The following is a 25582-nucleotide window of genomic DNA, read 5'->3' as shown; positions in this document are numbered from 1 at the left end:
AGAAACTCGGCGTCAGTGTTTCATCAGGGATTCCAAACACTCGATAACAATAAAAGTTTTCTTGTGTTTGGAAACCCTGATGAAACACTAACGCCGAGTTTATGAAATATTACATCTCAAAGTGAGGCCTTGCCGTATTGACCGAGCAATAGCGTGGTCAATACGGCTTGGCTGAGGTTTGAGATTTTCCTCTAATGACCGAACGGTCGAGGTTATTTAAGTGTTTATTGTATGGGTCACAAACTGAAGATACGAAACCATTACTCAAGTGGAAGTCGTCAATTTACATTCGGCGATGTGCGCGTTTGCCTGTTTATTTATCCACTCAAACCCAGGGCAAAAGAACACAATCAGGTAACTACGCCACTGTATCACGTATTCTGTCAAGATAAACACATTTATTCTCGGTAAAAAAAATGATTCTCAGAGCCCAAAAATAGTATTTCAATATAGTGATGTCGCAATTTGATGGGAAAAATTTTGTCCGATTTTCAAGGCAAAACGTCAACTCGAGTGGATACAGAAAAGACAGAAAAGTGCTTCAAAATAGTTCAAACATGTCCGGCCCTTGGCGAAAAAAATGCTTTGGAATGCACTGCACAGAATACTTCAATCTTCGCCTTCGCTTTCGACAACATATCTTCGCGTTCTGGGAGATTTATGGATGAACTGAACTTTACAAGCCTTTTGAAAATCTGAAACTACATGAAGTAATCATAAATACTGCTGCGGTTTTTGTTAAAGACCACTCGATTATTTACATCTGACGTTCCTGGAAGCTAATTACACTTGGTTGTTTAAATGGCGTGTGAATCTATTGACGAGAATTACTAAGCTAACTTTGACAAAATTTAAACTTCCGGTAATTGTTGAGACTACTTATTTTTCTTGTGGAATTCTGCTAAGGATGTATGACAGATCTACAGATGGTGTTTTCCACATAGCTTTATACACGACACGGCAAATTTTGATTGTTCTTCAGTTGTGCCCTCCATAGTTACCTGGTAAGTCAAAAATGGCCTATTTAAAAAATTTATTTAAGGAAAATTTCGTTGAAATGTAATCAGGTCAATGACGATTCTCTAATGCGAACCTTTTACGGTTTCTTATATTAGATGTAAGCGTCAATGTATTCTTGTTTGTTCACTTCGCCCCTTCCAGCACAATCTCATAGGTGATTTAAAACTGCACCTAAACTGTTTTCAAGATCTTTAACTTTTTGTATCAATCGAGTCGATTTTCTCTGACTGTTAATCGGCCTCCGTCGTTTTCATGCGCTCGAATTTTCAAAAAGCGGAAAGAACCGCTGCGGTACTTGTCTGACAATTTGTGCTCTATCTAATTTGCTTAATTTCCAATTTGTATAATGCCCTGCTCTAATCTCGCCCTTAACCAATCAAAGCGCGCGCTATAGCGCCTTAGCCTCAGCCATATATTAAAATGATATGATAAACATGATGATGATGATAATAATAATAATAATAATAATAATGATGATGATGATGACGATGATGACGATGTCAATGACAACTGAAACATAAGAGGTTATTCTTTTAGGACTCTCGATACGAATTAAACGATTGAAAAAGTCTCTTAGTGTTCGAAATTAAACTGGAAAACCTAGAATACCAGATAAACAGTTATCCATGGTTCATTTATTTCACACTATTTACATAAAAGGAACATAGATAGAAAAGTAAAGTTGCAACAAATGATTACAGAATAAAATAAATAAAGTACAGATTATAAAAATGTGTGTGGTGGCCAAAGTAGCAAAGGCTTTCTAGTTGGCCACCACAGATAAATGCAAGGAAGTCATTTAGAAAAGGGATCTTATCTGATATAAAATGTTTTTATGTACCCGATTTAAAAACTCCTTCCGTTAGGTTGGATTTTCCAACCATGTTAGGAATGCACATACCCAAACCGTTCAGTCTGGTCGACGTCAGATATGAGTAGATTCTGAATTCCCCACGAATGTTGATTCATCTTTAACTAGTTTCCTCGCGTACCTACCAATTGTATAGTTCGTTAAAATAACCCTATATGCTTCAAAAAAAGAAAAGTGAACAACAGGTATTGTTTTCTATGTTCACCATCTTTCTGTCTGCCACGAAAACTAAATCTCGGTGAACAATATTGGAAAGAAAAATTGATTCAAACATAGGTAAATTTATGCGGCAGTTAGAATGATTTCATTCAGTAGACTTTTGCAGGCACCTAAACGACACAAAAGTGAAGGTGTCGTTTGTTTCGCGTTTTATTGTCAGAGGTAATAATCATTTTGATCTCTGATTTCGTAATCATCATTTTGATCTCTGATTTCGTACGTAGAGAGAGCAAGAGTAGAACATTTAAGCTTTTATCTACTTGTAAGACTGGTGTGTTTGCTTTGAATGTTTCATTTCTAAGGTTCCCACCAACGTGAATGGAATGTTACAGTCAGTGACGTCAGCTCAACAACGGTCAATGTGAGTTGGTGTCAACTTAGTGAGATTGCCTCAAATGCCACCTACATATATGGCTATGTAGCTACAGTGCGCTTGCTACAGAATGATACTGGTGACATACTTACGCTGAATGTGACAAATGCTCCAACTTCGAATACAAGTTCATCCTTCCTAAGTACTGTGGTGAGTGGCCTTAGACCCTACAGAGAGTATGAAGTGAAAGTAGTGGCTCTCGTCAGAGATCGGCAGACGGGTGTAATTTTGTCGAAAAGCAGTCCAACTCATGAATTTCAAACTCTGGAGAGCGGTAAGCAAATCTCCTTTATTCTAGTAAATGCAATTCTTACTGGGTTGCTTACTGATAATAATGTTCAAAGATACTAATTTCCATGTGTGTCAGGTGAATTAACTTTTGTTGCTCATTTTTGGCTTTCCACGTGGTAGGCAAGAGACCAGTAAGACCGACCAACAGAAGTTTCAGTGGCACTATAGCAGTCACAGTAGCTTTATTTTCAGTGGCGCTCCTCTATGGAAAAGAAGAATAACGTACATTATTATCCAACTACACTCACTAGAGTACAAATAACGCCATAGACAATATCACGCGGTATTTGTACTCGAGAGAACCGGTTAGACAGGTTTTCTCGCATCGCGCAAGCAAAGAATTGGATTGAAGTTACGAAAAAAAAATGGCGGACAATTGGAATCATATTTCTGATGACGAAGAGTCCAAATGGCTGGCAAAGATAGATCCAAGTTTATTAGATGAATAGAACGAAGAAAGCAGCTAGACAACCTGAAAATTTCTTCAATCATTGAAGAAAATAGAACAGCAAAACGACAACGCGCCAATTCCGTTCCGCTTCGGATACCTCTTTCACGCACTCCCTGTAAATAAATATCCATGAAATTGGCCCGCACTGTAATAACAATTTGGCGTGTTGGATAATAAATAACTTATTAGATGTTTTGTTGTGTAGTATCGTTGAGTATTTTTACTCGTTATTTGTATTTTGACTCGCCCTTCAAGCTCGTCAAAATACAACTCGTAAAAATACTCAGCGATACTACACAACAAAACGTGTAATAAGATATATATAGTCTATTTAGGTCTCTTGAAGAGAAGTTTTCATGGTGGTGTTCCATACAGACCTCCCACTAGACTAATACGTAAACCATTTTAAGACAATTTTTTATGTATTTTCTACTCATGGTTCAGAACGCGACTTCCAAAAACCACAATAAGTACGGAAAACTTACGAGAGACAGATTATGGACCTTTGCCTCGCTAAGTATCCATGTGTGAGACATGAACCACAATTTGAAACTAACGTATTTGTAGAACATTTCAGCATAAACTGCGATCCCATTTGATGAAAATGAGCCACGCAAACACTTCTTGGAATTGTACAAACGTCCTGGTTAGGAATAGAAACTTTTTTCTTCAGTATTTTCTATTTTTTTTTCTTCTAACTATCCAAGCTATCTAAGTATGAGATCCATAATTACCTCATAAGGTGGATAGCTTCCTTTCTGCACGAGCGATCCCAGGTTACACGCATTGGTACCACCTTTTCTTGCGCGCACGTTACGTGGCGGTGTCCCTCAGGGCACGAGGCTTGGCCCTCTACTTTTTGCGGTCATGGTGAACGATCTTGTGAGTGCCTGGGCTCCTCGTGCTAAATACGTGGATGACCTCACTGTCATCGAGATAATTCCTAGAAATTCCCCCTCAGTATTGAATTACATCGTAAATGATATGAACTCTTATGCATGTCAGAATAACATGCGCCTCAATCCGCGTAAATGTAAAGTCCTCACGGTTGACTTTCTTCACTATAATAGTTATGTGCCCATGCCGATCATGGTCGGCGGATCCCTTGTCCAGCAAGTTCCGTCGTTTAAACTACTCACGCGTCAGCTGTGTTTGCTGACTTGCCAAAGTACCTGGATAATGCACTGGAAGACGTCCAAAAAAGCGCTCTTTCTATTATATGGCCTGACCTTCCATACGATCATACGCTTGAAAAGGCCGCCATTCGGACCTTGTCGGCGAGCCGCGCAGCTGCGTGCGAGCGGTTTATTCGTAAAATTCGCCCAGGCCATCCCTTATACCCCCATATTCATGAGCGGGTACTTCAAAGCATAACGCAAATGTGTCTGCGATCAGGCAAATCTTCTCACCACACACTTGACAGAACTGAGCGTTTTAAAAAATTCGTTACCGTTAAGTATCAACCTGTATAAAGTATTGTGTGTATTTATTTATTTAGGTTTCCAGTATGTATATTTTTAAAACTGTACCAGTAATTCAGCCTTAGGCTGCAAGTGGTCCGAAATAAACTATATTATTATTATTATTATTATTTATTTATTGCTTCTAACAGGAAGTGTATTTAACAAAGCATTAAAACGGCTTTTCTCTCTCTCTTTTCCTAGTTCCTGGCGCTGTTTCATGGCTGTATGTGCGCAGTCGAGATGTCCACCGTTTGGAAATTGAATGGAGTCCCATATCTAGCGAAGATGCTCATGGAATTCTTCTTGGCTACACAGTGCACTACAGAATTGTTAATTCAAACGAGAACTTTACGCATGTTAGTGTGAAAGCAAATACGCGAAATTTATATTTAACCGGTCTGAAGGAAGATACAAGATATAGAATCAAAGTTGCAGGTCGTACATCTGTTGGGAATGGTGTAGAGCGTTCTACATATGCTAACACAGGTATGTAGTGAACAAAATCTCTTTTCTTAGTGCAAAGTTTCCTAATAACGTTCAACGCACTGAAATAAAAGTTAAAAAGGCATATGCGAAAAGTAAGAATTTGTTTTATTTTCGAGTAAAACTCGGGAGGTTGATGAAAAAGCGAATAATTCTTATTTGTAACCTGGTAGTTTGACTAGCTTAACCCAGTAAAATTTTCAAATTCTACTTCCCAAAAGATCCTCTTTGGCTCAGTGAAATACGTGAACCCTACGGAGTGAAATACGTGGAGTGAAATACGTGAACCCTACGGAGTGAAATACGTGGAGCCCTACGATGAGAACAGTAGTGTTTACGCTGTACCTTTTTTTTAACCAATGAATAATAATTGCGAGCTACACGTGATATCGCAAAAAAACCAAATTTTTGAACCTGTCGCATACTACAAAACAATGAAGCTATGCTCCACTTAAGAATTGTTTCATGCTTAGCGTGCGTATATTGAGTTATGGATGCACGCGGGGAGTTTGGAGAGCACGAGAGAAGTGTAAGAGTTGCTCGAGGCGCAGCCGAGAGCAACTCTAGCTTCTTGAGTGCTCTCCAAACTTCCCAAGTGCATCCATAACTTGATATACGCACAGCTAAAAGCATGAAACAATTCTTTTATAACATACGAAAACAATTTGGGCGCTGAATGACGTTTTTGTAATGTTTTTTTGAAATGAAAGTTGCCCGAAAATGTTGGCGTCTCCGATTGTTTTGTTGATTTTGTAGTTAAATGGTTTTCGGTAGAGTTAACAAATGTCACCAAAAAACGTCATCAACAGAGACGTTTACCTTTAAAAGTCGCCTCAGACCCATTTGTAGTCTTCTTAGTTGAATGTCTTTCACCTAAAATTTTCTCCAGTTCCTGTTCCGATAAATCGGGAAACGGGCCTGTTGTGTTTCGTTTAATTTTCGTTGAGCTTATTGGCTTGACTACATGCGGGAAAGTCGAAAGCCAAAGAAAAGTTTGGTTGGTCTTCCATTTACTGATATCACTTACCGAGACTTTAACTTAAGGAACTCACACGACGAAAATTTTGCAGCTATTTTGAAACTGCACACGTCATTTTATTGAGCACGGCCGTGCGTACATAAAGATTTTGTTCATGTTGACGCAATAGGAATTAGATAGGACTAGCGCGCGCGCTATGTTATAATCAACGTTTTGAAAGGTGAATGATGAAAAATATCTTGCTAAATCGAGGCATATCGACAAAAAGCCGCAGAACCTTACTTCAATGGGCCACATTCAAAGAAAGTTTGGAATTTGGGCGTTTTATGGTTAGATCTATTCTAAAAACCACCCAAACGATCATTGATATTATTCATTTCATACACGCATACCACAAGATCGGGACATGGTCACCGGTGCAACTGAAAGTAGAGGAGCATCTCCTAGATAATTCATTAGCTAGCATAACACAGTTCTAATTTCCCGTTGCGTTTCTAAATCTGTTTCATAAGTTTTTTATCATACTTGACTGTGGAACAGTCGAAAGCTTCGTATTTCCCAACCTTTTACACTCAACTCCCAAAATCCTCATGTTAACAAGAAAATTGCCTAACACTACCAAGTTCATATTACAGGGTGTGGGCAGAACTTTGATGAACCTTCGGGTGAAATCAGTTTAAGGAGTGCGCGCTCATATTATTCAAGAGACTGTAATTGGATAATCCAGGGTCCGGTAGTAAACTCCAGCATTCTTCTTGTTTTTGAAGACTATTATGGCTGTAGGTAAGAACTTAAGTTTGTAACTTGTTTAGATCACATATACAAAGATTTAGCTAAACCTAAAAGCGGAGCTCCAATTAGTTTATGTTCCAACCCTCCACTTTATTAAAACTCCTCAGCACGGGCTGTTAGAGAGTTTAATAAAGTCGCCAGGTATGACTGTTTACTCCACCTAGTTTTCTCTATATTTCAACCCAGCCATTTTCCACGACCTGTAAACACCATTTTGAAATAATTGTGCAGGTACTCTGGTTCAATGGAAAACCAGTAGCATATACGCCATGTCTGAAATGCCGTACTCAGAATAAGCTAACATGATTGAGGAGGGTATATGAAGCAACAGCGTCGGTTGTTTTTGCAATTTATTTGCTTCTCAGTCCTGTTGCCATTTGCGCGTATTTTGAAGTTTTAGATTTTTCGGAGAAAGCAAAGCGCGATTGAACAGATGATATACGTTTTGAAGAAGGTTCACCAAAATGGTCCTTTAGGAAAAACAAAATGAATTACGAAGTTTTGAATCTGTCGACATATTCTCGATATTTATGGACAGGGGCTCATATGAACATACGTCACCTGAACATGGCCCGAACAAAAGGTGTGAGTTCAGATCCAAGAATCGAGTCTGCTATGATATGACTTTTTAAAGACGAAGAGATACAAGTTAAGTTTCAGGCACTAAGCGATCACATACGGGCATATAAAATGGCTACCAAACAATTAATAGATGGAAAAATACACCTAACACAACACTGTTAACCTTTTAGAAGGGTCCTTTAAGGACTCGCAGTCCAAGGCGCGAGGACGGACACTTTACAGTATAAACACTGAAAAATGTATAGAAGGACAACAAGGCTTTTGTCTTCATAATTGGTTCAAATGTATACACAGGTACACTTAATATCATCATTTACCATTTATTATTGTTTCTTAGCTATGCACGAGTAGGAAGCAGTCGACAAACAAGGTACCAGGACTGCTATTACCAACAGATACCTTTTGCAGTATTGGTGTTGGACAACTATGTTGAATTTACATTTAGCCGACGGTACGGCTCCAGAACTCGACTGAAAGTTCATTTTTTTAACTCACAAGTGGACGGTAAATGAATAAAAAATGGATATATTTAAGCCATACACCACACTTTCTATCGGTGTAACGGCTAATAAACCACGCAGGATGTTGGAACAACTCGTGAAAAGTTTGTAACGCCTCGCGGTTTACAAACTTTTCGAGTGCTTTCCCAACATCCCAAGTGGTTTATCGGCTGGTTAGCTGATAGAAATTGTAGTTCATTGTTACTTTTATGACATAAATATGAGTGAAGTTTGCTAGAGATAATGATAAATTTTATTTTATTTTGTGATCAAGTCGCTGATTCTTATGAAAACTGTCAAAAAGTGAGATAAACTGAATCAAAGCACCGGAAACTGAATGAACTGTCGGCCAGAAGAGCGAAGACCGTAATTAATTTATTGCTGAATACACAAAAGAAGCTGAGCAAAAATTGTAAAGAAAACTAACGAGAAGTAGCGATTACAATCCGATAATCTCATTGTACGGAAAGTTTTTAGAATTTTCAAGCCTAGAAAGATCAATGGCACTATAGAACTTTACCTAATGAAATGTATTTTGATTGCAAGAATTTAAGACCGCATCACGACAAAAGCGGAATCATCGAAAGACAACAGCGTCGAACCGTGTGCACTGATTCAAACACCGTCGAGCTGCTTCTTTTACTTCCCATATACATCTTCCTTCAAACAAATTTTTTTCTATCGTCTCAGCTTGAATTAGAGCTTTCTTGGAGTCCTCGTTAAAAGTTACAGAAAGTGTTTAAAACGCCTAGACTTGGCCGCTAAAACTATCAAATGTAAGCTGAAGTCGCGGACAGCAAACGGAATTGCCATAAATCTTGCGTACACATTCAATTTGCGAGTGGTTTTTGTTCTAATGTAAATAAGTTCTTACACTTAAACCGCGCAGCGAAAAAAACGGAGCAACCAGTCGGTTAATTTAATAATATCAACTAAGTTGAAGTTGTAAATTGGCCACCGTAAAGAGTTAAAAAGCTGACGTTTCGAGGGTTAACCCTTTGCTCTGACGAAGGGTTAACCCTCGAAACGTCAGCTTATTAACTCTTCACGGTGGCCAATTACAGTTTCAACTTAGTTGATATTACTAAATTACCTTGTTACCCCCCACCGACGCAGCACCACAGTTTCTTTAGAAACTTACCCCCTTTAACCAGTTAGACTAGGAAAAAGTATGCAGGCAAATATACAATCCCTTTTTGACCACTCAGAGTGTACTTTTTGTCCAAGTTAGGTTATATTCAACAATTATCCCCCGAAGGCGAGGTGAGGTCCGTATAGGGAAAACTGTGCCCGAAACTTATTACCGTACACCCACATAAATAAAAAGATTTCATTTCGCTGCTCACAGTCGTAAGTAGCGTTGAGAATAAGATCATCATGAGCTATTTTCAACCCACAAGTGTCTATAAAGTTTATTTTGTATTCCTTGACATTGAAGCTCTTCACCAAGCTGGATGGAATGTTACAGTTTTAAACGTTAGCTCCACAGAGGTCGAACTCAGTTGGTCTCGGTCGAATACCAACGGTTCAAATTCCTCCTCCATATTTGGTTATGTTGCTGACTTGCACATGCTACGGAATAGTATCGGTGACGTACTTTTGATGAATGTGGAAAATGCTTCCTCCTCAAACACAAGTTCCTCCTTGAGTACGGTGGTGAGAGGCCTTAGACCCTACACAAAATACCGAGTGAAAGTTCTGGCCCTTCTCAGAAACCACATGACTGGTAAAATTTCACCGAAAAGCAGCACAGTTGTTGAGGTTCAGACTCTCGAGAGCGGTGAGAAATGTCCTTAATCTAATAACCCTGATTAGCATTAATGTTAAAACTCCAGTATTTACATAACCATAAACGCAGTTAACTATAATGTCTTGCATTTCTTATCCATAGATTTATTTCGATGGCATGAAATCAAAGAGGGATTGAATCGTGCTCTTTTACTTCCACACTATCTCCCTGATATACGTTACAAATGGCATGCCATAAAATCTTTTGAAATGGGTGGGCTAGGTGGGCCACTTAATTATCTATCTAGCATTTCCAAGAGGCACAGCATATGTTTTTCAGATCCCACGCATACCGGCATAATTTTCGTTTACTGTCAATTGCTATACTTACATTCACGGCAGTACGGTGGGAGCAGGGAAATATATTTTTTCGAAGCTGAAAGACGTTGGGAATTAAAATGAAAGTCTATTCATACTAAGTTCTAACTACTGCAATCTGGAGGGGAACACTGAAGCCTGATGAGGTGTACCTGATGAGCTGCAGATACGATTACGGGTGGTAGCAAATGGAGTGTTTTCCATATCTTACTGTTGAGTAGCGAGATATATCAAAACCTGCATTGCCTAGAGAGTACCCGCTTTGCTTGCAAAATTGAAAAGTTTTCCTGTGTAGTAGGGGGCCAAACCACTTCTAGCTATGTACATTAAAAATTACAATCTCTTGAAGCCTCCTATTGCGGACAGAAGGCAAATCTGTACAGTGTAGATCTTCGTAAGTTTCTGTCCTACGCTTGTGAATTGCTCATATGGCGAGTTCTTGTAGTCTCTCCAGCTTTCTTTTCACTGACTGTTTACAAAAATGCCTTACGGTTTGGCAATACGTCAGGTGAGGAAGAATTGCTGTTAAGTACAGGTAAAGCTTGGTCTCGCAAGAGATAAGATTACGTAGTCTTGCTAGCGCCCCTATTTTCCTACTTGCTTTTTTATAGATGTCGTTAAGGTGTGCAGGGACACTGAGCTGATCATCTGTGTTTACTCTAAGAATTCTTAGAGGCTACACTCATCCTTTGCTTCCTTGTCAGTGTTCAGATGCGTCATAGCTAAGAGGGTTTTTAAAGTAAAATTTGAACAAATAAATGAGGTAGAAAGTCTTGAGCGTATGGAACAACGTAGTCATATAATTTGTGGAAAATAACGTGTATCGATTACCGTGCTCGTCGAGGGAAAAAGACCATCGTACCTGTTTACTTCCTCTATTGATTGAAAAACAATACCATGTTCTCGGAGTGTGCGTGCTAGCGCTTATTTTTCCGATTACGTGAAATTTATGCACAGTCGGGATGTGCAGTGCAATATACTGAGGAATCAACTTAAAAGGAAACTAACAAGAAAGAGAAAATTATGACAAGATTTAAGAATGAAATTAAACATTGGTTAGACGTTTTCATAAAAAACAACAATTCTTAAAAGGCGAAATGCGTGACAACAGCGCGCATGTGACGTGTTTTTTTTTTATAAGCCTTAATATTCGAAACGAATCATGAACTTCGGATTACATGCTGCCAAATATCCATTTCTTTCGCGTGGCTGAGACATGAAAAATATTCTGAAATAGACAGGTGAAATATTCGGTTCAACCACCATCCTATGCAAGAAAAAGTAGCGACATTTACTAATCATTCCCCCTTAAGCTTCTTACCATTGTGCTAACATCACAGCTTATCACGTTGTCCTCCATAGTCCCTCCGACACCCCAGCTCCCTACTTTTGATTCTGTTTCGAAATCAAGGTCGCACTCCTTCATTCCCACCTTTATCCCATTTGGTTAGCACTGATCCAACCACTTCCTGTAGTCCTTCGCAATTTCATTAAAAGGCACATTCGTGGCAGTTCTATCCTAATGTCCTTGTGCATTGTCTCTTTTGCCACAGAACCGTGACATTCCTTGTCGTAGGCGCGCAACGAGCTCTAACATATATTTCTTTTCGCCTGTGAGCAAAACATCAGAAAATGACTTCAAAATTATAGAGAGAAAAAATGAAGGATGCAAAAAACCAAAACCTCTTCCCGCATTAATAAAAGGAAGTACTCTTTAATTTTTTTTTCTAACATTAAAAATTCTCCGCACTGTTAAACAAATTCCTTTCTCTCGTTTTTTAGTTCCTGGTCCTGTTCCATGGCTGCATGTAAGCAAGCGAGGTTTCCGTAGTCTTCAGATTGAATGGGGTTCTATATCTAGCGAAGATGCTCATGGAGTCCTTCTTGGCTACACTGTGCACTACCGAATTCATAATTCATACGAGAGCTTCACGAATGTTAGTGTGAACGCAACAACTCGTGAGTTAAGTATAAAAGGTCTGAAGGAGGATACAAGATTTCATATCAAAGTTGCAGGTCGAACATCTGTCGGGGAAGGTCCAGAGTATTCTACATATACATACACAGGTATACAGTGAGCAAAATTTCACTTCTAAATGTTACTTTTTTAATAACGTTCTACATATGAAAAAAGAAAAGTGAAATGCCATACTTGAAAAGAGGGAATGTATTCATTTGGAATAAAACACGGTCGCCCGGTTGAAGAAAAAAGCGGGTCGTTTGTGATTATGGTGCGACCTTTTGACTTTGCTTAAGATCCTCTGTGACCCAGAAAAACACGTGAGCTACACGGGACTATTCCTCACAAAATGGTCTGTACGCAGTGTTAAAATTTGGCGAGCTAATGGCAAAGAAAACAAATTTCTCAACCAGTCGTATACTTCTAACAGAGGCTGTGCTCCACTTAATATCAACTCGACAAAATGTGAATATCAGCCAACGTCGCTTGAGGGATTCAACTTTGAAATAGGGGCCGAGACATGGCAATCGCTATTGTTGCTAATGTTAAGGGGAAAGATTAAAAAATAGGTATAAGCTTGCTACAATAATACTAATTTACAGTACAGATCGTAAGCGGTCAGAAAGTGGCAGAATAAACGAAACAATTCTCAAACTACTAAACTCAGTCAGGTACATTTTTAGAAGCCATTAGGTTTTCTGTGAAGACGAGGTTTTCGACGTTAGCATCCCAAAAATAAAAGGATGCTTAGGACCAACGGGACTTTTTTCGTAAGGCCGTCTATTTTACTTTCGCAAGGACGGAAGAGGATGAAACTAGCAACTAAATTAATACCTGTTTCTAGTTTTTCACAGCTACTTTTCATTATATTTTAACTTAACAGCGTGTGGACGCGCGATGAATGGAACAACTGGTTTCATTGATGTAGCTGACACCTCATCATACTATAAATCTTGCAACTGGATGATTTCTTCACCATTCAAGGACTCCACCATACTACTGGTTTTTGAACATTATACAGTCAATTGCTGGTAGGAAATAACCAATTATATTTTCGATTTGCCAAAATAAATGCATAAAACTTCTTTCGAAGAGTGCCAAAAAAATAGTCGTATCTAAATCATATATATTGTAAATTTATTTCGAAACTTTCACGGACAGGTTGCCTCTAAAAAGCAGCTGACTTAGTCAAAGTCAAGAAGCGCAAGCTAAGTTTCAGATGGGAACTGCTATAGTTCAGCTGGTATTGTAAACCCATTAACCCTAGAAATTGTAGATCTGCTTCAAAGAAAATAGATCGTTCCTAAAACAACCCAATAGGGGCATTTACAAAATAATAATTGCAAAAACTTTATAAAGCACTCGGAATTTTTTTAACTATTCCAATGACCTTGTCTAAATTTGCGTTATCCAGCAACACAAGCATACTTTAATCGGTACATTCGCTCAAGTTATTATATTTGTGGCGTCTTCCATCTATTAGACATCATAACCTGCCATAACTCTGTAGTGATGGACTCTGTCGGTCCCTTCAATTAAGTAAATTATTGGCAATCATTGTATAAGAGGACGTATTACGTGGGTTCAGTGCGTCACCAGTATCAAGTAATGCGTTTAATCCGTAAAACGTTTGTTCGACAATTTTCCCATCTCTATTTAGGTATACACGGACTTCGATACGGTCTGGGAGACAGAGCAAGGATTTTTGTCAAGGATGGGATTCATTTGTAATTTTGGTGTTCGACAGAAAGGTCACAGTCAGTCTTACCTCGTACGGTTCTTACTTTAGATTGAAGGCCTATTATTTTGTGCTGACCAACACTACTTCAGAAAGTGAGTGAAGAGAGTAAGGGTTGTTTATTATTGTATTATTTTTGCTTGTTACAGTCAAAATCATATATTACCAAAGTCATCATTAATAACTAATTTGGGAAACTATAAAGAGAGGCTCTCCATGAGCTAATATGTCATAAATACTCTTGTTGAAGATGCGAACATATGTAGATGTCTTGTTCAGTTCAGTTGTGTAACTGGTATAACTCTCATTTTCTAAATAAGACTCTTCGAAAGATTATCGACGAAGGAACTTTCAGTCCAAACAGTACATTTAATGTTCATACATTTTGGATCACTTCGAGTTAAAATCGTTGACCATTTTTGAAAGTTTTACAAACCCATTGAAATTTCCGAAAAAAATGGATATTCTTCACCGCATGCCTTGAGAATAAAAATATATTTTTTTGAACTCTCGCCATCCGTTACATCAGTCACTGATCAAAAAATGAATTTTGATACAAAATAAAGCCTTAAAAGGTCTCTCTGTTAAAAAAGAATTAACAAGAATCACCTTTAAAGAGAAGATAACATTTTCGTAGTGCTAAATCCCAAGTAGTTTTATGAGACAAGGGATGTTATTTTTTTAATAAAAGAATCTTTCTTTTTTTCGCAGTAGTTGAATTTTTAAACCATGTTAGACACGATGTTGACGAATAAACAGCCCTGCTATAATAGGACCATTTGGTCTGCTCGACGTCACGGATACTGTGTGGATACTGAATCACCTTTAAATCACGTTCCCTGTGTACCTGAAAATCGTTAAATATTCATGAAACAAGCCTCCAAGCAATAGAAAAAGAAAAGTTTTTCAAAATGGAGATTTTATGGTCACCAGTCCAAGAAAATAAAAGTTGGTGATCAGAATAGGAAAGATGAACTGATCCTGCCGGACCTCTGGACTTAGCAATGCCTCAATTTGTGTTTTGAAGAAAGATGCAGCGGTTCAAATAATTTCACCACTAAGCCTGTAGTAGCCCTTCTGCACACACTAATTCATACACAAAAGTGTAGGAGTCCTGTTTTTCGCATTTTAAAGAGAGAGGTAAAAATTATTTTGATATTTAAATTCGTAGATATTGCAAAAGTAGAAAATTTAAGATATTGTTTTCCTAGACGACTGATAAGTTTTCTTTGAATGTCTTCATTTCTAAGATCCCCACCAACATGATTGGAATGTTACAGTTAGTAAAGTCAGCTCAACAGCCATTGATGTGAGTTGGTCTCGACTTAATAACGACAACTCAAATTCCACCTACATATATGGTTATGTACCTACCGTGCACATAACACAGTATAATACTGGTGATATACTTGTGCTGAATGTGACAAATGCTCCTTCCAAAAACACAAGTTCCTCCTTTTTGAGTACGGGGATGAGAGGCCTTAGACCCTACACAAAGTACCGAGTGAAAGTTGTAGCTCTTGTAAGAGATCGGATAACTGGTGTAATCTCACTGAAAAACAGTGCAGCTATTGAGGTTACAACTCCAGAGGGTGGTGAGTAAATTCAATAGATCTACTAATCCATTAGGATGATGATTAATGAAAATTATTAATAATTAGGAAAATAAACGATGAGACTTAAGAGAACATGAAGGAACTGATAAGGAAAATCAGGGTATTTGCTGGGATTTGGTAGAATCCATAAAAGTTAATTTAAGCTTTAGTAGTCAATATTCGCTTGAGAAGTAGCAGGTCTCTTCCACGCAGAAGTCGCTTCTTCGTCTATTAAAAAAAAACCTATGTACCTCAATCTAACCGCCGCCCAATTAGCCCAATGGATAGTGCACTGGACTGTTGTGCGGGAGGTCGAAGGTTCGTAAATACATACAATACATACATACATACAATACATACATACATACATACAATACATACATACATACATACATACAATACATACAATACATACATACATACAATACATACCTACATACATACAATACATACATACATACATACATACATACATACAATACATACATACATACATACATACAATACATACATACAATACATACATACATACATACAATACATACAATACATACAATACATAAAATACATACATACAATACATACATACATACAATGCATACATACATACATACAATACATACATACATACAATCTAATGCAACTCACAAATGGCTAAGGCGCCCTATCACAAGATTGAAGGTTTAATTTGACTTTCTTTTCTGTTTTGAACTTTGAAGTTTAAATCGACTGAAGTCTTCACGCTGACGTATTGGAAAAAAATTCTTCGTTTGAGAAACTGCTTTAGATAATTTAAGTGAAAATGAAGTATCCTAAGGGTCAGACCAGTGTCGTATCACACTCAGTTATCTTCTGGTTTTGTGTTTTAAAAACTTTTGCCTGGTTAGTTTGTATTTCGCATTCAACAACTACCCTCTAATTCTAATGGCGGGCATCTTTGACAATTACTTCAAAAGCCACACTCGTGGTGACCTATCTTAACGACCTTTGCTGTACCTACCTACCCGCAAACTGAGTGCTAGCTCGTGGCTGGAATTCAGCAAATCATTAAAAACGTTGGCTTTTTATTTCTAGACCTTAGATGTATTTGCGCACCGACGGACTCACGAATCTTGTATATTTTTGTACGAATTATCAACTTCTGCGCATGGTGCGTTGAATTAAGTTGCTGTTAACCATATTACATTTACTTTCTATTTCCTTAGTTCCCAGTGCTGTTCCATGGCTGTCTGCATGGGACCGAGATTTCAACAGTCTTCGTATTTATTGGGGCTCAATATCGAGCGAAAAGGCAAATGGAATTCTTCTTGGCTACACAGTGTACTACAGACCTTATAATTCAAACGAGAGGTTCACGAATATTAGTGTGAATATTAACATGAATGCTATAACTATAACCGGTCTGAAAAAGGCTACAGGATATGAGATCAGAGTTACCGGTCGAACATCCGTCGGGGAAGGTACAGAACGTTCTACATATGCTGAAACAGGTATCTCATTTCTAAATTTTATGTTCCATATTTGCAGTTCAATATCTAAAAATAAATCAGGGGGTAATACCTTTTTCTCAATAATTTCGCCTGTAATCAGTTTTTGGAAAATACGGAAGCCGAATTTCGCGAGTTTCAATTTTCAGGTTTGCTGGGAAATTAAATAGGAACTGAATTCTTTTCATGACGAGGGAATTGCGCGTAAAACTGCACGCGAAAACCGAACTCCTTTTTTAAGTATTAACTCAGTAACCGTGATCTGTACCCGAAAACTATCATTAAAGGGCAAGGCAAAAATTCTTTGCATGTGCAGGACAATGTAGTAAGTTTAGCACGCTCGAATCGTTAATCCCTAGAAATCACGGCCAGAAAATTGCACGGAAAATAATTTTACGAAATATCAACGCTTAAAAGTAGTATCAGCCGTTCGAAATAAAAAGTGAAAAACTTACAAATTTGTTGCTTTTACGAGACCCGTGAGGTAGATTTTACTCTCCTTGAACCGTTGTTTACTAGAATGTACGACCAGAAATTCGCGTCGTTTGAGTTGAAAATTTTGAAAATTATACGATTTCAAAGCAAAATCTTCCATAGAACACTTCTTAGACAGAACGGAAAAACAATCTCAAAAGTTTTGAAACCTCGCAGCTAAAGTCGACGGGAACTTTCAGCCGAAGTGAAACCCCACACGTCATGTTATGGATGCACGGCGTGCGCTACACAAGAATTTAACCTTAGTAGCTCCTAAGAAATAGGTAGGCTTTGCACGCGCCTTACGTTATAATAAAGTTTTGAATGAAAGTATGAATGCGTGTAAGTATCTATGTATATATACAGTTGTTTGCAGAAAGGTTGTCGGAAAAAGTACACGCGACAACCGCAAAAGGCATCGTTGGTAGTTTTCAGGTCACGTTTCCTTGACCTCATGATTTAAGGAATATCTGAGAATACATCACTGTAAGGAAGAGGCCCAACACGATCAGTCCTTTGTTTCAGAGTGTGGACAGAACTTTGATAAGCCATCAGGTGAACTCGGTATAAACAGTGGATCCCAGTTCTATTATCATAGAACTTGTAATTGGATGATTCGATCTCCGGTTGTGAACTCCAGCATCCTCCTTCTTTTTGAAGAATACCAACCTAATGAAGCCTGGTAAGACTTGAAATTCTTAGTTTATTGTAAGGGAGCATATACCGATGTAGGTCAATATCGCGGACTTGTTTTCTTGCCATTACGCTTACCTGTATGGGAGCTTGTTAACAGGCTCAAGAGCCGGTTTCGTGGTTTAGCGCAAATTTAATAATCATTTATCATTTTTCACTGGCGTTAACGTCTAGGACTTATATCAGAAGTGCGAGAGAAACAAAGTGGCTGGACCGCTATAAAAAGGTGCCTTTGGCAGTTTTGGTGATGGACAGCTTTGTGAGAGTCCGTATTTACAAGGGAAATAATAATAATCTACTGAAAGCTCACTATTTCATCATGAACAACTCACGCTCCGTTGGTAAGTTAATTAAAAATGAATCAATATCAATCAGTTTTGGCAAATAGTTATATGATTGTCAGGGACCTTTGAACGTGTTAGTTTGAAGGAGTCTGGTCAATACTTTGGGGAATCAGATAACTGAATCATGCAAAAATTAAGAGCGACGTCATTATCGAGCTTCGGACAGACGATGACGAATTATTTTTCACACATTTCAGTACCTGAGCATGAAACTGAAATTCAAAATTGCGATTATCCAACGCGTCAAATTGTTATTTCAGTGCGGGCGAATTTCGTGGATATTTATTTACGGGGAGAACATGACAGAAGTATGCGAAGCGAATCGGAATTGGCGCGCGTTGTCGTGTTGTTATTTCTCCTTTCTTTAAAAAATTAATAAATTTCCTGGTCGTCCTGCTTTTTTCTTCGATTCATCTACTAAACTTGGATTTATATTTGTCCGCCATTCCGACTATTCGTCGTCAGAAATATGATTAAAATTGTCCGCCATTTGTTTTTCGTAACTTCAATGGTCTTCAATCCAATTCTTCGCTTGCGCGATGCGAGAAAACCTGTCTAACTAGTTCTCTGGAGTACAAATACCGCGTGATATTTGTACTCGTCTATGGCGTTATTTGTACTATACGGAGTGTAGTTGGATAATAACAATCCTTATATTCAAGATTGGGTCAAATTGAAGCCATTGACTGACTATGTCTTAATTTTTTAATGTTCAAGCTCTCTATCAACGTGGTTGGAATGTCTCAATTAGTAACGTCAGCTCCAGAGCAATTGTTGTCAGTTGGCCTCCACTGAGTACTACCAGCTTAAACTCCACTTACATATATGGCTATGTGGTTTTCTTGCGCATGCTTTCAAATTTCATGGGTGACATACTTGTACAGGAAGAAGCAAACTCCACTTCCTTGAGCACGGTGGTGAGTGGACTGAGAGCCTACGTGAAATACCAAGTAGAAGCTGTTGCTTTCCTCAAGGATCGTGTTAGTGGTAAAATATCCTTGAAAACCAGCGAAAGTGCCGAAACTCAAACTGCAGAGGGGGGTGAGTAATTTTCAGTCTATTTAATGACATCGAAAATGCGACCCATGTTTAGTTCTATTTCTTGAAGTATCTCTGAATGGTAAGGAAGGAATCCTCACATTTTCAGGACAGCTACTTCCGCTTGCCTCCTGGTGAAGCTACTTAGGAAGGGTAACGAATTTCTTTTTGCTGATATTTTTTCGTAAAAACGCTAGGCTATTTATCACCAACAAGTTGAAAGAGCCTCTCTAAACGGCTATAGTGTTACACCCTTGTCGCAGAAAATAAGGGATTGTCAATTGCAATTGTGTTCATAAAGTTTAAAATGACGTCTAGTTAAATGGTAACGAGGAGGCATTAAAAACTTAACTAGTTAAATGTAAGGCGTTTGTTGATTCCTTAGGAAGCCAAGGCGCCAGTTTGAAAGATAATTTTGCAACTTTCTGAGCCTTGAATAAAGAGGACAGCTAAGAAAAAATACCTCTCTAATAGATTTAGCATGTAACTTTCACTCTAAGCCAAAAGCTCTACATTATAGGCATGTGAAAAAGATAAGGAAATCGCTTTCGGGAACATTTGAAAGACTTCAGAAACAACGAAAAAGATTCCTCCGAGCCCGAACCTAAGCAATTTCATTATTCCTTGTTTTTTTTTCCTCTTTATTTGGTTGTCTGTTCATTATCACTTTACAAACGCCAAACTGAATGTGGCTCATCCTAATAGCAAAATTGTACTTGTTGCGTCGTTTAGTGTGATCCTCCGACTAATCGGCATCTCGACGCTTATCATCTGAAGTCATCCTCAGACCAAAAAGTCACGTTTATTCGTAATTCGGCATCTTGCCCTCCCTCCCCACCCGACTATATGGAATAACAGCACTCCCAGTTGCTTCATGTTAGGGAAAACGGGATAAGCCCTGTAGTAGGTTGGCAACAAGGAAGAAAGACTCGACCTATATGAAAACAACTTGGGAGCTTTAGCAAGCGTTGCAGCAACGTTAAGTGTACTGAACGCGCGCATGAAAGGCTTTCCTATTGAAGTACTTGTATATGTTGTAGTTCAATTTTATCCTTGGTTCAAATTTTATTTTCCTTTGTTTCAAACTCATTATCATACATTAACGTGACCAAGAACAAAGAAAAATAAAATTTGAACCAAGTATAAAATTGAACTACAACATATATATTCACTACAAAGGTGCCTCTGTACGAAATGCTAAAAAGCGCACTTAGATACAACTAAAAATCCTGTACTTGTAAAGATGCGGTCGAAACAAACAAACAAACAAACAAACAAACAAATAAATATACAAACAAAAAACAGCAAGAAATATTTCATAAAAATCAATATACTTTTGACCCCGGTCTTTCTGTCGTCGTCTTTCGGTAAGCTGTTTCCAAACAGCATTCGGTACCACGAATAAAACTTGTCTAATTGCCCAATGATTCTAAAGTAGTAATGTTTTCAGTCTGTCAAACATTAATGTGACATATAGACCATTAAATTCAACTGATTTAATACGGGAAACTTTGCTTAAAAAGTCTACTACTACCTACCTTTTTATCTCATTATTTGTTACACTTTGTCTGAGGTTTTTCTATTTTTGCCCTATTAAGAAACAAGTCTTGTATTTGCAGCACCCTCTAGAGGACCTTCGTACAACAGGGTCTTTACTTTGGATTATCAGAGTATTTTTGTCAGTTGGTATGCATTGCCTCAAGAGGATAGCGGTGGCATTTTGCGAGGATACAGAGTGTCTTACCAAGACAGCCGGACCCAACAAACCAAAAATGTTACCTTGGAACCAGAGGAGCGGCGGGTTATCTTAACTGATTTAGAGCCACAAACGTATTACATTATTTACGTCTCTGCGTTTACAGCCATGGGTGAAGGTCCAGGAAACTCTTATTGGATCAGAACACGTATGCGACTTCTTTTTGCTAGTATTTGTTCGTAGGTAATAACAGCCAAAAAGTAGTCTCGACGATATACTTTTATCGCTTTAGTTGATTATTTGTCGTATTATCATTATCATTATTATTATTAATGGATATTGCAGATATAGGTTACTGGGATTTAACCATAATTACTTTATCTTGATTCATTTATTTATATTAAGTGTGTGGAGCCACCATTTCTGGTCACTTTGGAGAAATGTCAAGTCCCGGGTTTCCTCATTATATCGATTGGGGTGAATGTACTTGGACCTTCACCGCTCCTGACAATAACTCAGTACTCTTGCTCACATTTCAACACTTCGATTTACCGTTTACATGGAACTGCAGGCAAATAGTTACATAAGCCAAGGAAGCAGATAACTTTCACTCTTTTTTGAGCTGATTTAACTACAAGTGGGTCCCTTCCTAAAAAAAAATTAGCCGGTTGGTTAGTTCACACAAAGTTTAAAAACGAGCATTGGGTATATCTTTAGTCCAAAAGCAATCTTTCACCTCGCTACGGTCTTGAAAAAGATAAAGATCAAACTATATTTTCTGGCAAAGCGCAAAACTGGACAAAAATATTTTATCTAGAAACTCAATCTATTCTTAACAGGGTATATACAGTTTTCCTGACCAACTTCAAGACTTATAAATCGTATGAAATAATTGTTACAATGTTTGTAGCAGTTGTTTTTGACGAGCATTTTTACAAGTGTGTGTATTTAAAAGTTATGAAATGTAAGAGACCTCTTTTTACAGGCGTTTTTACATGGAGATCAATAAAGGACAGGATGTCGAGAGGATTTGTGGGAGAAGGGACGGATTAACAGTTGTTTGGGAGGGTCCTTCCTTACACCTGCGTTATCGTTCGGAACGCTGGACATCTTTAGCAACTGGTTTCAGGGCACAATATCACACACTTAATAAGTCATTAGCCGAAGGTCAGTACAAATTTTAACTAAAACATTAATGCAAGACCGTCGTGCAAGGTCTAGGATAACAATTGTTTATGATATCTAACCTCAAGCTTTAAGGTTACAATTTTGTTTTATGATACATGTGTAGCCCCTCGTATACAAGGCTGGAATATAACTGCTGAGAGTACCTCCTCTACAACAGTGTTAGTGACGTGGCCGAATGACACCCTTGCTCTTTCGATGAAGGATGTTTACGGCTTCGTTGCAGCTTGCACAGCAACTGAAATCAAAGATACTTTACGTCTAGCTGCAGCTAATTCTTCGTCCTTCAGGACTTTGGTGCTGAGGCTTTTGCCTTACACAGAATACAGGGTCCAAGTGATTGCCTTATCCAAAAGTCAAAGTAATGGATCCGTTTCAATGGGGAGCAGTAGTGTTGTGGTACTCAGGACAAAGGAAGATGGTGAGGAATAACTATATTTTAACACTCAAAGAACGTAGCGTTCAATGTTCGCAATATACGTCGAACGTTGCTAGAGAAGTTAAGCTTAGAACGACTGTTGGTAAAAGTCTATGAGGTCGAATTCTTTCAATGAAGCTTTTTATGATGATCGTTTGCTAACTTTGCAGTTCCTTCAAAGCCACCAAGTAACATCACGGCACACGGGACAAATTCTACAACTATACGAGTTACATGGTCTCCAATAGATAAACGTGATATCCGAGGAGAACTGCAAGGTTACCTGGTTCAGTATAAGGAGGCCTGGTCACAAGAGAGCTATCACAATATCTCCGTTGGGCCTCTAGTCTCGTCTGTGCAATTGAAAGGCCTGAAAGTTTTCACACTGTATAGAATCTACCTCGCCGGGTTTACAAGAGCTGGTGTTGGGGTTCAAAGTCGACCACATTTTCCTAAAACGGGTACGTGAAAGAGAAATTGGGATATGAATACTTAGATTCGCTTGAGCACTTATGAGTGGTAAACCATATTCTAACACTGTTTGCTAGTTACATGCAATTGCTTAAAATGATCTCCCCCTCCCCTCAAATAATTCGTTAACGTCTCTTTTTTTTTTAAACCTTTCCTCCCATTTCGGTGAGTCCAGCATTGAAGGAATACCAATCACTTTCGTTTAACTTTATTTTCCGTTGCCGTCTAGGTTGCCTGTTTTTTGTGCCTAGCGATGTTACAGACTTCGCCAGTCCAAACTTTCCCAGTAATTATCCAAGTAACGCCAACTGCACATGGGTGATAGGTCAAGGAATGGAATTGAAGGAAACGAAGATCATACTGTTCTTCGACTACTTACATACAGAAGGTTTTGGTACTCCATGCAGGTATTTATCAATCTGAAAGGTTGCATGCATTAAAGAAGACACCTTGCTGCAGCAATAAGGAAGTAGGGATAGAATGGTTCTGAGTAGCAGTCGCGACAAAGAGTTACCATTCTTTACGCTAATCGTGTAAAAGTAGAGCTCCGCTGGGAGCTTTGCGGAAAAATTGGTGATAGCAAATTTTCAAAGTTAATAATAAAGCTTCGAAAGCTTTTCTGAAGAGAATGTTATTCTGAAGTATGTCACCCAGTTTATAAGCACGATGACCGCTTTCAAGCTGTAAAAACTTTTCTTTGAAAATGACAAATTTGAAAATAATGAATGCTGTCAAACGAAATAGAAAATGCGGCTAAGCTTCGAAATCTCGAGTTCTAGAGGACAGTCAAGAATATTTGTCTATCTTGTCTGCTTTGATTGCTCCGTTTGGTTGTAATGGTCCCTGTTCTTGTTGGTAATACTTGCAGCTCGGATTATGTTCAAGTGAGCGACAAATCTCAAAGTATAGACTGGAAATTTTGTGGGAAGCAGCCTCCGTTTGCTGTCACCTTCACTGAAAGTTCTTTTACAGTACGTCTGTATTCAGACAATGGAATAGAGGAAAAAGGTTTCTACGCTCGATATCTTTTGGTGAGACAGGAAATAGATCTTGGTAAGGATAAGAGGTGCAATCGCTTTCAAAATCCTAAGAAGATAAACATATCATTCTGCAAACCAAGGGAACCTTTTCGACGCAAACATTATTTTAAGAGTTTCATGTAATTTGGCATTATCTTTCCATATTTAAAGTTCTCATATATTATGGTTGAATTTAATTTTTGTCATGAGTTCCGTAACACTGAAACCAAATGTATATTTCGAGAGTATCTCAGTCTTTACCAGCTTAGTGAGCTGTGCGCTGTTACGTACATGGCTACGTGATTGAAAGTGGTGGGTAATTTCGTAGCTTCCCTCTTAGTTTGAATTCAAGCTGTAAATATTATAGAATCTCTCTTCTTTTTCTTTTCCAAACGATATCCAACTGCATGATACCTAACCGCATTGTTCAGTTTTCTTGATAGCAGCCATAGCCATGAGGCACATTGGTCAGTGGGCTGAGCATGAATTGATGATTATTCATTCATTCTCCAGATTTGGCGAAAAAAGAGGAGAACACGAATTCAGCCTCAGCCGTATTAGAGTGGAAAAAGACGCAAAATGTTGGTGAATTGAAGGGTTACATTGTATTGTACAAGTTGTCTCAGTCATCGACGTATTGGAATGTCATACGGACAAATGATACTCAAGTATCGCTCAATAACATTCAGCCAAGAAAAGAATATACCGTCAGAGTGCTACTCTTGGCCAAGTCAAACGTCACCTACATTAGTCAAACGTTCACCCTAGAAACTGGCGTAGGTAAGTTTCTATGAAGTCTTAACAGTTCAGTTCCATATATGATTTTGATATATTCAAAATGCATTGATTTATATCACTTCTACGGGTTTAATACGAACTAACATAACGACCACCTCCCCGTTGGTTTGTTACCACAGTTGGTAGAGCACTGCACCGGTAACGCAGAGGTCATGGGTTCAAATCCCGTACGGGGCTGAATTTCTTATAGGTCTTATTTCCACTACTACATAAGTAGGGTTTATTAATGCGAGGATCGCTTTCATACATTTGATGAAACCGCAGTACACACATGTATTCAAAATTCATTCATTTAGTTCGATAGACCTTGATCTAGATATGACTCCAATCGGCCCAACTGCTATCTGCAAAAACATTAGTTGTTAACGAATTTTGAAAAAATAGAATTAGTGGTGCGCAATTCGCATTCAATGTTGTACAATCAATGGCACCAAAGTAAAATATTTGTACAAGTAGAAAAGGGAAAGAAATAGGGATGTTATGGAAAACGGTGATATGCTATCATGACGTAATGCGATGCTAACATTCATTATCGT

At 38.3% G+C, this 25582-nt stretch overlaps 1 protein-coding gene across 1 annotated transcript in view; it reads left to right on the top strand.

The window, feature by feature from the left end:
* Positions 1-25582, top strand: part of LOC111320901 (uncharacterized) — a 50992-nt gene that overhangs the window by 9294 nt on the left and 16116 nt on the right. The window contains exons 7-27 of the mRNA XM_088724410.1: positions 2413-2757; positions 4890-5174; positions 6786-6933; positions 7862-8028; positions 9463-9804; positions 11913-12197; positions 12974-13121; positions 13751-13923; positions 15079-15423; positions 16629-16913; positions 17910-18066; positions 18252-18418; positions 19139-19462; positions 21079-21363; positions 21561-21726; positions 22141-22322; positions 22447-22761; positions 22929-23219; positions 23459-23636; positions 24098-24282; positions 24762-25028. Coding sequence (XP_088580536.1) covers positions 2413-2757; positions 4890-5174; positions 6786-6933; positions 7862-8028; positions 9463-9804; positions 11913-12197; positions 12974-13121; positions 13751-13923; positions 15079-15423; positions 16629-16913; positions 17910-18066; positions 18252-18418; positions 19139-19462; positions 21079-21363; positions 21561-21726; positions 22141-22322; positions 22447-22761; positions 22929-23219; positions 23459-23636; positions 24098-24282; positions 24762-25028 — 5040 coding nt within the window. The remainder of the gene's footprint in view (positions 1-2412; positions 2758-4889; positions 5175-6785; positions 6934-7861; positions 8029-9462; positions 9805-11912; positions 12198-12973; positions 13122-13750; positions 13924-15078; positions 15424-16628; positions 16914-17909; positions 18067-18251; positions 18419-19138; positions 19463-21078; positions 21364-21560; positions 21727-22140; positions 22323-22446; positions 22762-22928; positions 23220-23458; positions 23637-24097; positions 24283-24761; positions 25029-25582) is intronic.

The sequence above is a fragment of the Stylophora pistillata genome, chromosome 6 (assembly GCF_964205215.1).
Source record: "Stylophora pistillata chromosome 6, jaStyPist1.2, whole genome shotgun sequence".
Taxonomy (NCBI): domain Eukaryota; kingdom Metazoa; phylum Cnidaria; class Anthozoa; order Scleractinia; family Pocilloporidae; genus Stylophora; species Stylophora pistillata.
The sequence above is the reverse complement of the archived record's forward strand: the minus strand, read 5'-3'. Positions and strand labels throughout refer to the sequence as shown.